The sequence below is a fragment of the Quercus robur genome, chromosome 9 (genome assembly GCF_932294415.1).
Source record: "Quercus robur chromosome 9, dhQueRobu3.1, whole genome shotgun sequence".
Classification (NCBI taxonomy): Eukaryota; Viridiplantae; Streptophyta; class Magnoliopsida; order Fagales; family Fagaceae; genus Quercus; species Quercus robur.
The window spans coordinates 7,908,682-7,922,241 of record NC_065542.1 but is presented as its reverse complement, the minus strand read 5'-3'; the positions used below and the strand labels follow the sequence as shown (position 1 = coordinate 7,922,241).

At 34.4% G+C, this 13,560-nt stretch overlaps 2 protein-coding genes across 3 annotated transcripts; both read left to right on the top strand.

The window, feature by feature from the left end:
- The first annotated feature begins 1,626 nt into the window (after positions 1-1,626).
- On the top strand, positions 1,627-6,030 carry LOC126701273 (two-component response regulator-like APRR5). Of its 2 annotated transcripts, none has more exons than XM_050399393.1 (8): positions 1,627-2,058; positions 2,865-3,026; positions 3,159-3,289; positions 3,389-3,544; positions 3,748-3,919; positions 4,006-4,321; positions 4,764-5,532; positions 5,636-6,030. In XM_050399393.1, the coding sequence occupies exons 1-8, from the start codon at positions 1,767-1,769 to the stop codon at positions 5,756-5,758; spliced, it is 2,121 nt and encodes a 706-aa protein (XP_050255350.1). In that variant the 5' UTR covers positions 1,627-1,766; the 3' UTR covers positions 5,759-6,030. The 2 variants fall into 2 exon arrangements, with proteins under 2 accessions (XP_050255350.1, XP_050255349.1); XM_050399392.1 differs by having other exon boundaries at positions 1,629-2,058; positions 4,000-4,321.
- Positions 6,031-12,318: 6,288 nt separating this feature from the next.
- Positions 12,319-13,345, top strand: LOC126699667 (NDR1/HIN1-like protein 26). Its single transcript, XM_050397620.1, has one exon. The coding sequence runs from the start codon at positions 12,384-12,386 to the stop codon at positions 13,020-13,022; it is 639 nt and encodes a 212-aa protein (XP_050253577.1). The 5' UTR covers positions 12,319-12,383; the 3' UTR covers positions 13,023-13,345.
- Positions 13,346-13,560: the final 215 nt, after the last annotated feature.

The window sequence follows — 13,560 nt, the reverse complement described above, 5'->3', positions numbered from 1 at the left end:
ATAAAGTATATTCCAAATAGTTAGATAAGGACTGGACATCATACAATTGGGTGAAATTTTGACTCATGGTACAAATAACCCAGCCCAGACCAAAAAAAAAAAAAAATGGTACAGATTGGAAGGATTGGGTCCCAGTAGCCAGTGCTACAGCCTAAACAAATTCAAGTGAGTGACCCAAGGAGAGGCTATATATTATTCACTTGTCAAAACTAATATATGTGGAATTTCTCAATGCCTTTGTGTCACAACTAAAAATTGAGGAATTTCTCTCTCTCTCTCTCTCTCTCTCTATATATATATATATATATATACATAAATAAAGAGATATAAACAAGTGTCCATAGGAGATTTTCTTTATATTTTTTTGGGTTGAAATAGTTAGAAAGATTTATATAATATATATGCTACATCCTTGGCCCCACTCTCCCCTCTCCATCAAGCATTTATGGGTGCCAACTCACCCAATTGAGCTGTGGTAAGGTGGACACACTTGATCTATTAGATAAGTGAGACAAAAAGGAGGATATTTTTCTATCTTTGCAAGAAGAGAGAGAGATTAACTAAGGGGAAAGGAGAGAGAAAAAAATCTTCATTTAGGCCTAACATGTTTGATTTTCTTGTATTTAGAGATAAAGAGGAAAGAAAAATACTTTTAATAAATGATTTGATCATTTTATATCTCATACAATAAATTTATCCTAACTAAAAAAGAAAAAATGGAAGTGCTAAACAACATCACTCAAAACAAATTTCACACAAACACTCAATTGATTAAGGAGAATCCCTCCTCCTTATTTTTCAATTGTTTCTTTCCTTTTCACAAATTTTTAATATATTTTTGTATAGATTAAACTTTATAATAACAGGATCCAACTTTTGTCTAATGGCATTAGTCACTAAACATATTAAATTGTAAACACGTGTCCAAGACTAAACACGCGTCTGTATCTCGACGGACAAATGGCCACTGGACAGAAGAACAAATAAAGTTGACGCCGTTCATAGTGTTGTAGATAAGATAGCATCGGACAAAATGCAAGCCACAATACGACCCCTCCTATGACACACCTATACGTGTCAATATTCTGTCCTTGAGATCAACTGTCTCCTCCAAGGCAACTCACCCAAAAAAAAATATCTAACTCATGTCGGCCATCTCTACAACTTTCACAACGGGACCCAAACAACGCTACTAACAATTTAACACAACTTCGCTTCAAATTTATTTATGTGGCAAATTATGAGTGGTGGGTTGTGAATGAACTGTATAATCCACAATTTTACTATTTATAACTCGCTACGCGGATAAACTGTGAGAAAATTGTCAGTTTTGTTGGGGACCCATTATGATCTGGTTTTGTATTGACCTTCAGATTTGCTTTGCTTTGCTTGCACCGCCCTCCAACTCAACTGATAACCACACAAACATAAAGAAAGACAGAAAGAAAAAAAAAAAAAAACCCAATGACCAATTGCATTTTGATTAAAGATAGAAACTTGTACAAGTTGACGTGGCAAAAAGCAGCCCACCACTACCGAAATAAGATATTTTTTGAGATATTATTAATCTTTAGAGCAGTGGACTCAATATCTCCACCGTCTATTTCCCTTCTAGAAATATAATATCTTAGAGTTCTATTTCAGATATTTTCAGCAAAGCTTTAGTTGTGTAGTGCAAGGACATGATATTTTCTTAGCAGAACACTGTTGTGTTTTATAGTTGGTTTGGTTCAGAGAGAGAAAGAGAGTGTGTGTGTTTGTGAGACATGGATGAGGTGGTGGTGAGTAGTGAGGAAATGGAACTGAGAGCAGAGAGTGAGACAGAGATGGAGATGGAGACGGAGGAAGAGAAGTATGAGACAGAGAGTGAGACTGCAGAGAATAAGAAGATGAGGAAGAAGACTAAGAAGCTTAGGAAGAGAAAAGGTGGGAATTCAAGTGGTGTTGTGAGGTGGGAGAATTTCTTGCGGAGGATGAGGTTGAGGGTGTTGCTGATTGAGGCTGATGATTCCACCAGACAGATCATAGGGGCGCTTCTTAGAAAGTGTAGCTACAGAGGTCAGTATCTCTTTCTCTCTTTCTCTATATATATGTGTGTGTGTGTGTGCGCTTGCTTGCTTGCTTGCTTGGCATACTTGGTTTTGATGGATTTTTAGCTTCATTGGGTTGAATAGTGAACTGGGTTTTGGATTTTTTTTGTAAAATTTTGTGAGTAGTGTCAATTGGATTGTAAAAGAGTTGGCTTTGAAGGGTACAAGTTGGAGGGATTAGATAAGGGCTGGAAAGTTATGGTATTTATCTTATAAGGTTGGTTTAATTATTGTTAGGCATAGTTAGCTGGTTTTGTTTTCAAATTACAAAGAGAAGCTGCCTTTTCTTCTATGTTCAACTGCGTTAATTCCTATGTGCAAGTTTTTTAAGAAAACAAAATGGATCAAGGACTTGGAATTTAGAGAAAGTATTTTAAGGAAAAGATAAGAAGTTTAACTACAAATCACATCACAAAAAAACAAAAATTTTGAAACTGGAAAATGGGAAATGCTACTGAATGGATCCTCAACCATTTAAGTCCTTCTCTCTGGTCTTCTTACATGTTATGGCTTGCTCAGATCTCTTTATTTAATTGATCAGTGTTTCACTTGAATTTACTCTACACCAATACTACCTGAAAACTTTCTGGATAGGCAATTAACTGTAAAGGGTTCTAGTGAGTTGGATCGCAGAGCCTGGACAAATGATGTAACTATTAGGCTTGCAATTATCTGTTACAAGCTAAAATGCTGTTTATTGTGTTTTGGTTGAAACCTGAAATTTGTAGACATGGTGCTTTTGGAACTGAAATGTCTTGTTTATTGTTTGAGCAGTTACTGCTGTTCCTGATGGCTTAAAAGCTTGGGAGATACTGAAGGGAAGACCCCATAACATAGACCTCATATTGACAGAAGTGGATTTGCCAGCAATATCTGGATTTGCTCTTCTTACGCTAATCGCGGAGCATGAGATTTGCAAAGACATCCCAGTCATAAGTAATACATGTTAAATAAAGGCTTCGAATATTTGACATTGCTGATTTGATATAATGCTATATTAAAACTAAAAACTATTCATAATATGCTATTCTTTGTACTTGTCTAAATAATTGTTCTGTTAATTTGCAGTGATGTCCACACAGGATTCAGTAAGCACGGTTTATAAATGCATGTTGAGAGGTGCGGCTGACTATCTTGTTAAGCCTATTAGAAGAAATGAGTTGAGAAATTTGTGGCAGCATGTTTGGAGAAAACAATCTGTAAGCAATTTTGTCTTTATTTATTTATTTTTTCTTTTGGTCTTGAAAAAAGTATAAGCTACTTATCTCAGTCTTGATCTGTTCCTACTGATCTATCAGTCAAATTTTGGCATAAATGATCCCCAAGATGAGAGCGTTGCACAACAACAGCTAGAGGCCACTTCTGAAAACAATGCTGCCAGTAACCGTTCGAATGGTCGGATGGCTTGTATTCAGAGAAATACTGAACAAATTGAAAAAGGGAGTGATGAACAGGTTAGTGTTTCTGATAGACCATAAGTTAATTCGCATCGTTCATTGACTAATCAGTTTTATTGCAATAAATTCTTGATGCGTGTATCCAGGGGATATGAACCTATGTTTAATGAGGCCAATTATGGTTTTAAGAAATTTCCTTTCACATTAGGCTGGATACATGAAGTTTCATATAGAGGCTGCATGTTTGCTGTCTCTTGCAGAGCTCTTGCACGAAGCCAGAGTTGGAAGCTGAAAGTGTCCGTGTGGAAAATATGCAGGAATTCTCTCAGCCAAAATGGGGCAAATCGTTTCCAAGTGACATAATATTGCAAAACAAAGAAGAATACTTGAATTTCGGCCAGAAATTTCTTATGCATGGGAGTGAAGCAGAAGGTAAACATTTCTATCTAGCTTTGCATCATCTTATATGTTCTGTTTAGTAAGGAAGCGTCTAACTTTTTGAACATGTCTAGGATCAGAGGTGGATAACTGCAAGGATGATAACACAACTCCTCTTGGCAAGGATATAAGACCAGAAAGTCAAAATAGGGATGCTATTATCACTAATGAGGATTTTGACAATAATTATGTCCTTGTCAACTCTTCTAGAAAAGCCATTGATTTGATTGGATCATTCCATAACCATCCAAACTGCAGCAGTGAAGGCATAAGCAAGTTTGATTCTTTGCCACAATTGGATCTTTCATTGAGAAGATCTCATTTCAATGGCTTTTGTAATTCATATACTGAAGAAAGGCGTACCCTTGGGACTTCTAATGCCTCCGCCTTTACGAGGTGAGTTTAAGTTTCCTTGTTTATACTTCATTACTTGTTGGTTATCCCCAGTTTCTTTCAGAATTTATTGAATTGGTATAATTCAGTTAATTTATTAGACTTGTTGCTGTTTGACTGCATATCTTGCCTTATTTCATCAATCTATCTTAAAATAAAATGGTTGGATCTAATAAGCCCAAACACAAGAAGCATGTTGGTTATGTTTAAGTGAGTTTTTCAAGTGATGAAGGTATTGTACGTGCAACTTCGAGGACATTATATGAAAATATAACCATAAAAGCTTCAATATACACATGAACTGTTTCTTGTATCCTTTTTTTTTTTTTTTTGGGGAAGGGGTGGGGGGGGGGGGGGCGGGTTTTAGGGATTACAGAATTTTCTAACTAAAAATTTAAAGCCTTCCTTTGACTGGGTTTATGTACTAAAAGTTCAATCCTTGCAGGTACACTAACAGGGCATTACAACCTCCACAAACAAAAATTGCCAATGCTTGTAATCATCAGAAAGAATATGGAACAAATTCTGAACAAATGTTATCCAATACCTTTACTTCTTGTAGCTCTGATAATCCTGGTATCACACAAAGAAGTATTATCTCTCTAGCTGCCGGTCATTCTAAAGAATCTGAAGTTGCAACTTCATGCTCTCAACAGAGAGTGTTTCCTGTACCAATTCCAGTGAAAGGTATAAGAGTTAATAATCTATACACGGGTTTTGGTTCTGTTCTTCCTCCAATGTTTTGTACACAATCTGGGTCATCACCAACGCCAAGTCCAAATTCAGTCCCACAGCAGGAACCCTCGTTTCAAATGAATATACTTTATCAGTCAAGTCTTGAAAATAATAATTTTGAGCAGCAGTCTGACCCACATGGTCAAAATACAAATGATGCTGCAAACCAGAATGTGTACAAGCAGGAACACAAATTGGATCCTTTGGAGGACCGAGGGCATGTATCTTCAGCGACTGATCAGAGTGCAAGTGGTAGTTTCTGTAATGGTGGTGTAAGTCATCATAATAGCGTCGGGTACGGAAGTGCTTGTGGAAGTAACAGCAATGTTGATCATGTTGCTTTTGTGGGGGCTGCTCCTGAGAGCAAGAATGAAGAAGGTTTCTATCCTCAAAATGGAAGTTCACACCGATCCATCCAAAGAGAGGCAGCTTTAGCTAAGTTTCGCTTGAAGCGGAAAGAAAGATGCTATGATAAGAAGGTAACTTATCATTATCATCATCATTATGATTCTATTCCTATGCATATCCTAGAGAAGTTTTCCTGTATACTACCATTTATTAATGCCAAATATAACTCAACAGGTACGGTATGAGAGCAGAAAAAAACTTGCAGAGCAGCGTCCCAGAGTAAAAGGTCAGTTTGTTCGACAGGTGCACATTGATCCATCACCTTCAGAAATTGATGGCAATTCCTACGATGGTTAGATATTGAGCTTCAGGCAAATTGAAATGATTGGCATATTTCTGCCTTTCCTGTTATCGATGCTTGAGAAACAAAGAGGAAACAACTGCAAGGACCAAGATGCTTTCTAACACTACTGTGTGTGTATATATATATATATATCTTCTCTTTGGATGTTGGTTCTTATAATCCTCTATACGCTGTATTATAGCATTGTAATTTCTATACATCTTGGTAGGAGAGGCTGCCTGGACATTCTTTCTTTATTTGTTGACATGTATGTTTCTTCACTCAACCTCTCAGATTAATCAGTGTAAACTAGAAGCTATAGTTATTATTCATTATTTACTCACCGACGTCATTAAACTAGGATCTCCTTTAACGCATGTTTGGATTGCCAAGAAGGAAAGCTGAAGGGAAACCTGATATGGGCTCGAGTTCAAATGGGACCTTAATGGCTAAGCTAGTATCCTCAATGAGTGGCAACTTTCAAAGTCTTTCATGGGTTCTGTCTCTACTCATTTTGCTACTTTGGTTTTTTTTTTTTTTTTTTAATCAATATCTATAGATATTTTTTTTGATCGGAATATCTATAGATTGATTGTAGTAAACAGGAAATGGCATATAAATTCTTGACCGCAATCAAAAATGATGCAGACTTCCAACTCTTAAAAATTTTCTTTGGCAAGTCGTGCTCTGATTACTCATTAAACTCCTCACGTCATAACGTTTATGTCGCCAACAGCTCATAGAGTCACAACATCATTCACAATAAATGTCATTATTGTCTATGTGGGCAAGTCGTGATGGTTCATATGATGATCAATAATAATATGTCAACTCAATAATTATGAAATAGAATATGATTTTTTTTTTTTTTAAGGGGATTATGAAAACTATTGTATTTGCAGCATTACCCAAAAATCAAAATAATTTGTTATTCCCTACTTGTATGGTTTTTGATGGGTTGGGTCACCTTGGTATGTTCTCTCTTTTTTACATATAAAAAGACTTGTTGCTACCACTTTTTTAGTACATTATGCATTAGGCTTAAAGTCCAAAACTGATAATCTGTAACAGAGGACACAACCGATATCACACGGCTATCCACAAACAAAAGCATCATGCCTACTAACTACTAAGTTGTTATAAAAAAAAAAAAAAAAAAAAAAAAAAAAAAAAATTCATGCCTATTAAGTTTACATCTAATCTTTCTAACCCATGGCCCAAGCCCATAGAAAATTTTTAGTTTGCAGCAGGGGGAGAAGTGGTAGGTAGGGGAGTGATTTTGGGTGAGTGGTAAAATGATTAGCTATCCCTTTGGTTAATGTGTTAACTTGGACCACATGAACCAAGAGTTTGACTTCATTTTTTACATTTCATCGTAATTTTCTCTTAATTGTCCTTATCAATACAAGCTGTCATCCATTATATTAAATGTTTCCACTTACTCTTTAACTTTTCAAAAAAGCATCTTTCATTTCATAGCTACACCCATTATATTAAATGTTCCCACTTATTCTTTAACTTTTCAAAAAAGTATTTTTCATTTCATAGCTACAGCCAAGTATTATTATCACCTTATAATTTCCTAACCAAGCTAAGTCTGCACAACCCTGTGCCCATCATAAAGGCCTCTTGAAGCCCTCCAAATTTATGGAAAAAAAAAAACCATGGTTTGTCCAACAAACCAAAGACATCTCAATTCTATTGGGAATCAAACTACTTATTTAAATAAATTAACGCGCCATGTAAATTTAATACATGTTTATGAATTGTTATACAATGAGTTAGAACTTAGAAGAGATTTATCCAAACCAGTTTGGAGGAAATCTTTGTCATTTTATATAATTATACAAATGTTTCATGTTAAAATTTAATCTCATTAAGGTTTTATGGTTGTATTTAGATTTGAGGATTTAATATCAAGAAATTTGAACTAACAGTTCCTTGTATATTGCTTATTATGAATTTTAAGGATACACATTGGATTTAAACTTGAAGAATTTTGGTCCAATAAAAACACCGGATTAGTTTGGTACCCCATTAATAAACTACAAAACACTTTGGTTATTTCATTCACATCTTGCCCCCTAAGTTCCTAACCCCACTAAAGTGATACCAATTTGTGAAATTGCGATACATCCGCTCATCATTATTGCTGTTATCTTATGCTCTGGTTGGTTGTTTAAGTGTGATTGATCAAGTTGTCATAGTCTCATCGAAAGTGAAACAACAAATTAAAAGCCCAGATTGGCTGGATGTGATGTGGTAGGACCGAGGTCCTTTCATTAACCCCGCCCCCACATACTTAAAAATCAATGAAAGATCAAAAGCCCAATAAAAGATCAAAGGACCGAGGTCTTTTTCTTCCTGCTATAATCAAAGACATTATGGGCCTTTATTGGGCTTATTTCTTTTCTTTTTATTTTTTTATTTTTTATATAAGATAGAATTTTACTCTAACCTAATCTAAGTGTATATGTATTTGAAACTTCCTCTTGGAAATTTGAATCCCGATTTTTGCCCCCTACACTCCACAAACACTTATACTTGTAGAATTCTATTATAACATAATCTAAATATATATATGTTTGAAACTTTCTCTTGAAAATTTGAATCCCGGTCATTGTCCCCCACACCTTACAAATACTTATACTTGTAGAGTGACCATCGCAGTAAGGAAAGATATGCTCCCACCCACCCAAAAGAAAAAAAAAGAAAAAAGCAAGGAAATACAAGTAGATGAGAAATCACTAGCTTGTTGGGGTCATCTTCATCTATCTATCTTTCTCTTGATTAAAGGCCTCAATAATAGCCAATAGTCGATCAAAAGGTTTTTCAAAAGCAAAAATAACTCTCATAATTTCAAACTTCTCCGCCTGCCACACTCTAAAATATTCTCTTGAAGATCCTAATTAGGATGGGTCCCCGGTGATAAACCAAGCGTCTGTCCACCAACAATGGATTTTACAAGTGGCAGATCAAATGGCACTGAGCCACTATGATGTCAAACACTGATGTGATAATTACGTCATATAATACCAATTGAAAAATGAGTCCAGCATTAATTATTTATTTTAAAAAACCTTTTATGAAAATTTGAAAAAACCGTTAAAATAATAAGGTTATATTTGATAATAGTTTTTATTTTCTATTTTCAAAAACTTGTTTTGGGGAATATTAAGAAAAAAACAATTTTCTTGTATTTTTGAAATCAAAAACATGTTTAGTTAGTTGAAATTAAAAAAAAAAAATTGAAGAAAAAAAATAAAAAATACTAAAATATGTTGTTATTAGGATTTAAACTCTAATACTAGCTAACTTATTAAATGAGATAAATTAATAAATCAAATGTGTGTTTTTATTGACTTTTGGGAACTAGAAACTGAAAACAGTCTTTTACATGTTTTCAGTTTCCTTCATAAATTGAGTTTTGAAAACAGTTTTTGTTTTTTGTTCATTTTAAGTTGCCAAACAAGTTTTTTAGTCTTAAAAATAAAAAATTGTTTTTGGAAACAAAAAAAAGGAGAAAAAACAGTTAAACATATCTTAGTTTTTTATAACTCTTAGGGCATAAGTTAAAAAAACCCTAGAAAAATTATGATTAATATATAATAAAATAGTGCTAGTTGCAAATTTTATGCAAAATGATGTTGTATATTGCATCAATAGATAATAAAAAAATTGTAATATTTTTTATATTTATAGTATTAGCATTGTAACCATTGTTGTATATCATATGTATGGCCCAGGTCGAGGGACATTAGTCAACTAACACTCTTCTGTCATTTCGCCCTTTTCCTAACTTAAAAGCAACAACTACATAATATAATACTTTTAAGACCAAGAAACAAATTAGGCTGATCCTAGGGGCTTCTAAAAATTCAGCTATAGATTCTCCATAAACTTTCTCCTTTTTGAAATCTTATGCACAGTTCAAGAAATTGTAGACACTAGACACCCCACAAGTCCAAGAACAACTATTTCTGCTTTTCATGGACTGCTAATATAAGGTATTTTAATTCATAATCAATTTTTAATTCGAACTCTGTTTATCTGGAGAGAGTTTATCAAAAATAAAACAATGTGGGAAAAGAAAAAAAAGGAGAGATACCACTAGCTAGGCCTAGTCCAATGCATATGCACCATCTCTATTGGTATTGGCTACCCTATCTCCTATGGCTCTTTTAAAAGACTTTATATCGTTTCAAAATTATTCCAAAGTGTATTCCCACCTCTGATTCTGGCAGAGGAAAGAAAGATATCCCCGTATCCTTTACTTTCCATCGTCATTATAGATATATATATATATATATATATATATATATATTTCCATAGAGTGTATCATATATGAAATAAGTATATAAATGAAACTTGTAAAAGCATACTTTCAAAGATAGCATATGATATGGATAGTATTACTATTAGTGCATGCATATTCATGAATCCATATGATATTGGAAATTTAGGTAGGAAGCCTTTGGGATGGGATCCAATGAATGATGGTTGTCCCCACATGCAAGTTTTTACCAAGTGTACTACTTTCGAGGTTCCAGCAGAACCATGCACATACCATGCTTTTTTCACGATGCTCCTTGTCCTTGGCTCCATCATTCCGAGGTAGAAAGTTAGCTTAAAATGTGTGAGATACAGCTTATGAAACACAAGAAGTACTATATATATATATATATATATATATATATATAGATGGCACATGAGCTGAAACGATTCTATTTGTTTATCTTGAAACACAGTTTAGAAGATCAAATCTCTCTGTTTAAAAATGGAGACAAAGAAGAAAAAGATGACATTTTTACAATACAAAGCAAGCTTTTCATTCTTTCAATCTTCTTTATAATCATATAAGGAGCATGAATTTATTAGCATGCAATGTAAGAATTGTTGAATGTTATTTTTAACAAAAAAAGAAAAAGAGAAGAGCTGTCTAGCTAATAGCCCTCTCAAACTCATGATCGGTTATAGGAACCCAAATTAGGTGTGGATACAATGTGTTTAGTATGTTCACAAAATACTTTATTGTATGCGATTTGAATTGTACTCTGAATCTGATTATCACAATATATAGACAAAAATGACTAAAGATGAGGACATTTCAATATCCTAAAGAGGCCAATTCAGCCACAAAGGCATTTGGGTATCTATGTGCGGGAAAATGCATTTTAGATTTCAAAATATGAACACAATTCTAATAACTTGGGTAACTATCACTAGGTCTTTAAACTAAAACTATACCAACTTGTGTTTTTTGGGGAAAAAGCCTCATTTTTCAAAAGAAACGAATAAATAAACTTAAATTTGCATATGTCAAGAGCGTTGTAATTTAATTGATTAATACATCGTGTTTTCAATGAAAACATTTAAGGTTCAAATCCTCTCAACCTCAACCCAAAAAAAAAACCTTAGGCTTGCACATGACTACATGAGTTTCCTATCAAACAAGCTTTGCATCTTTATGTGTACAAAAGTGCAAGCAGAAATGATAGGTTGCCACAACCACAAGCAGTATATCTTTTGCTTTTCATAGTAGTCCAACGCATCTCATAATCTACCATATAAGTGAAAATGAAAAGTAACCCAAAAAATAAACAAAGCTTAGGAAAGCTATCAAAGAGTTTCAGATTGAAATTTGTGTCATGTCTTTTACTGTCCAAACAATTCAACAGTATGAACCTTTGTTAACAAAATCATGAAAATGTATGTGCATGACAATTGCACTTGCTTTTGCTTTTTGGAAAAGGCCTTGGCTTGTCCCACCCAAGCTTCCTCCTCAATCTTTCATTGTATAATGCACTAGTGCCCCTACTGTAGTTCATTTGTCTTAACCCCAGAAGAAAGGCGAGGGAAGCATACAACATCATCAAGGGCCAAAGGCAATCTATTGAAAACATGGCTCAGATATGCATGATTAGTATGAATGTACTTTACTGCCCTAAGTTTTAACACTTGGCTTGGGTGCATGATTAATATATAAACACATGGCTTGGGTGCATGATTAATCTATAAATACTTTACCTATATCTTTTGGGCCATAAGTTTAAGAGTGTATTCCAGAAAGTCTATAAGGAAATATCTTATACAACCACCTTCCACCACCACAAGGAGTAGCTGCTAGTCAAAAGCTGATAGAGCAAAATTATTGTTGCTTTTTGCCATACCCAAAGATACGTTATAGAGATACACTTTTCACTTATTTTCTTACCGACTTGTTGAAATGTTGCTAATCACTTCTTTTAAGATCACATCATTTGTTACCACTTTTGTTATGGACAATAAATACTCTAGTAACAATTATTTTTATGTGAACTATAACTTTTTTTTTTCACTATTTAAAATTGACCACCTCACAATTCTGGCACAAAAATTATGGGCATACTAATCTATCATACTTTTCACACGTCCGACTTAAATTTTCCGCAACAATAATCATTGCTTGCCTCTTCTTTTAACAAGTGGTGAAACTGTGTATGAATATTCAGCAATAAATAAATAAAAAGTTGTTTATGAATAAATGTGTTGCTTTACTGATCCTACTTTGTGTATAAAGTTATAAACTCAACACCTCTCTTCCTTAGCCTTGTCAAACTCCCCTATCTCTCTCTCTCTCTCTCGTGCTCCTCACTGCAAATGTCTCAATACTTCATAGAGTCTCCCAAACACTGCGCAAAGAAAGAACTGAACTTGGGCAAATTTCGCTACAAGAAGCTCTTCTACTTCTTATCTGCGTTTGTCTTCCCCTTTCTCTCATTCATTTTACTCATTTGGCTCATCTTACGCCCCTCAAAGCCTGACTTCTCCCTCAAAGAAACTAACGTCTACCAGCTAAACCTCTCATCGGGCTCTCACCTTCTCAACTCCTCTATCCAACTCTCTCTCTTTGCAAAGAACCCAAATAAAAAAGTTGGCATTTACTATGATGAGCTACAAGTTTATGCCGCTTACAAAGGACAACAGATAACAACCTATACCTCTCTTCCACCATTCTACCAAGACCATGAAGATAGTAATCTCTTATCAGCTTCTTTGGTTGGAACAGGCTTGCCTGTGGCTCAATCTTTTGGCTATGAAGTTGGACGTGATCAAACAGCAGGCAGACTAGTTCTGAACCTCAAAGTGATTGGCAAGCTTCGCTGGAAAGTTGGAACTTGGGTTTCTGGGAAGTACCGTTTTAATGTCAATTGTGTTGCAATTATGGCTTTTGGACCAGCTATTCCAACAGGTCCACTGACTTCAAAGCAAGGGACTCTGTGTTCTACTACTATATGAAATTCACTAACATGATTAATTATTACCCTCTAGTGAGTTGTTTATATTTTTGTTTTTTTTTTTTATATTATTATATTTTAATTAGCTTCTGTTTATGCATTTGGGAATGCTAAATTGATAATTCAGTACCTCTTTTTGATATCTACCAGTGAGAGTGGTAGCCTGGTAGGTATTAAACTATCAAAAAAAGAGTATACTATTATCACCATAGCACTATCATAAGTCATAATGTATTTGATGGTTATAATTAAACGTTGTATATATATCAATTATGATTATAAAGAAGATTGAAAGAATGAAAAGCTTGCTTTGTATTGTAAAAATGTCATCTTTATCTTCTTTTTCTATCAGTCTGACTTTGATTTTTTTGCTTTGCATGTGTAATGGGCAATTAGAGAAGAGGAGGGTTTTTAACTTTTTATTTATTTATTTCTAAGTGGGATTTTGAGAGTGGAAGGATGGGACATATTGTTTCACCTTTGCTTCTTTACATGTTGATCATGGCAGAAGAAAATTAAAGAGACTGAGAGATAGAATT

What these genes read in the sequence shown, in the direction of transcription:
- LOC126701273 (XM_050399392.1), top strand. Translation starts at nt 1,767, where the DNA reads ATGGATGAGGTGGTGGTGAGTAGTGAGGAAATGGAACTGAGAGCAGAG. An exon ending in TAGAAAGTGTAGCTACAGAG is followed by an intron (nt 2,059 to 2,864) that starts GTCAGTATCTCT and finishes TTGTTTGAGCAG; the next exon opens with TTACTGCTGTTCCTGATGGC. An exon ending in CAAAGACATCCCAGTCATAA is followed by an intron (nt 3,027 to 3,158) that starts GTAATACATGTT and finishes GTTAATTTGCAG; the next exon opens with TGATGTCCACACAGGATTCA.
- LOC126699667 (XM_050397620.1), top strand. Translation starts at nt 12,384, where the DNA reads ATGTCTCAATACTTCATAGAGTCTCCCAAACACTGCGCAAAGAAAGAA.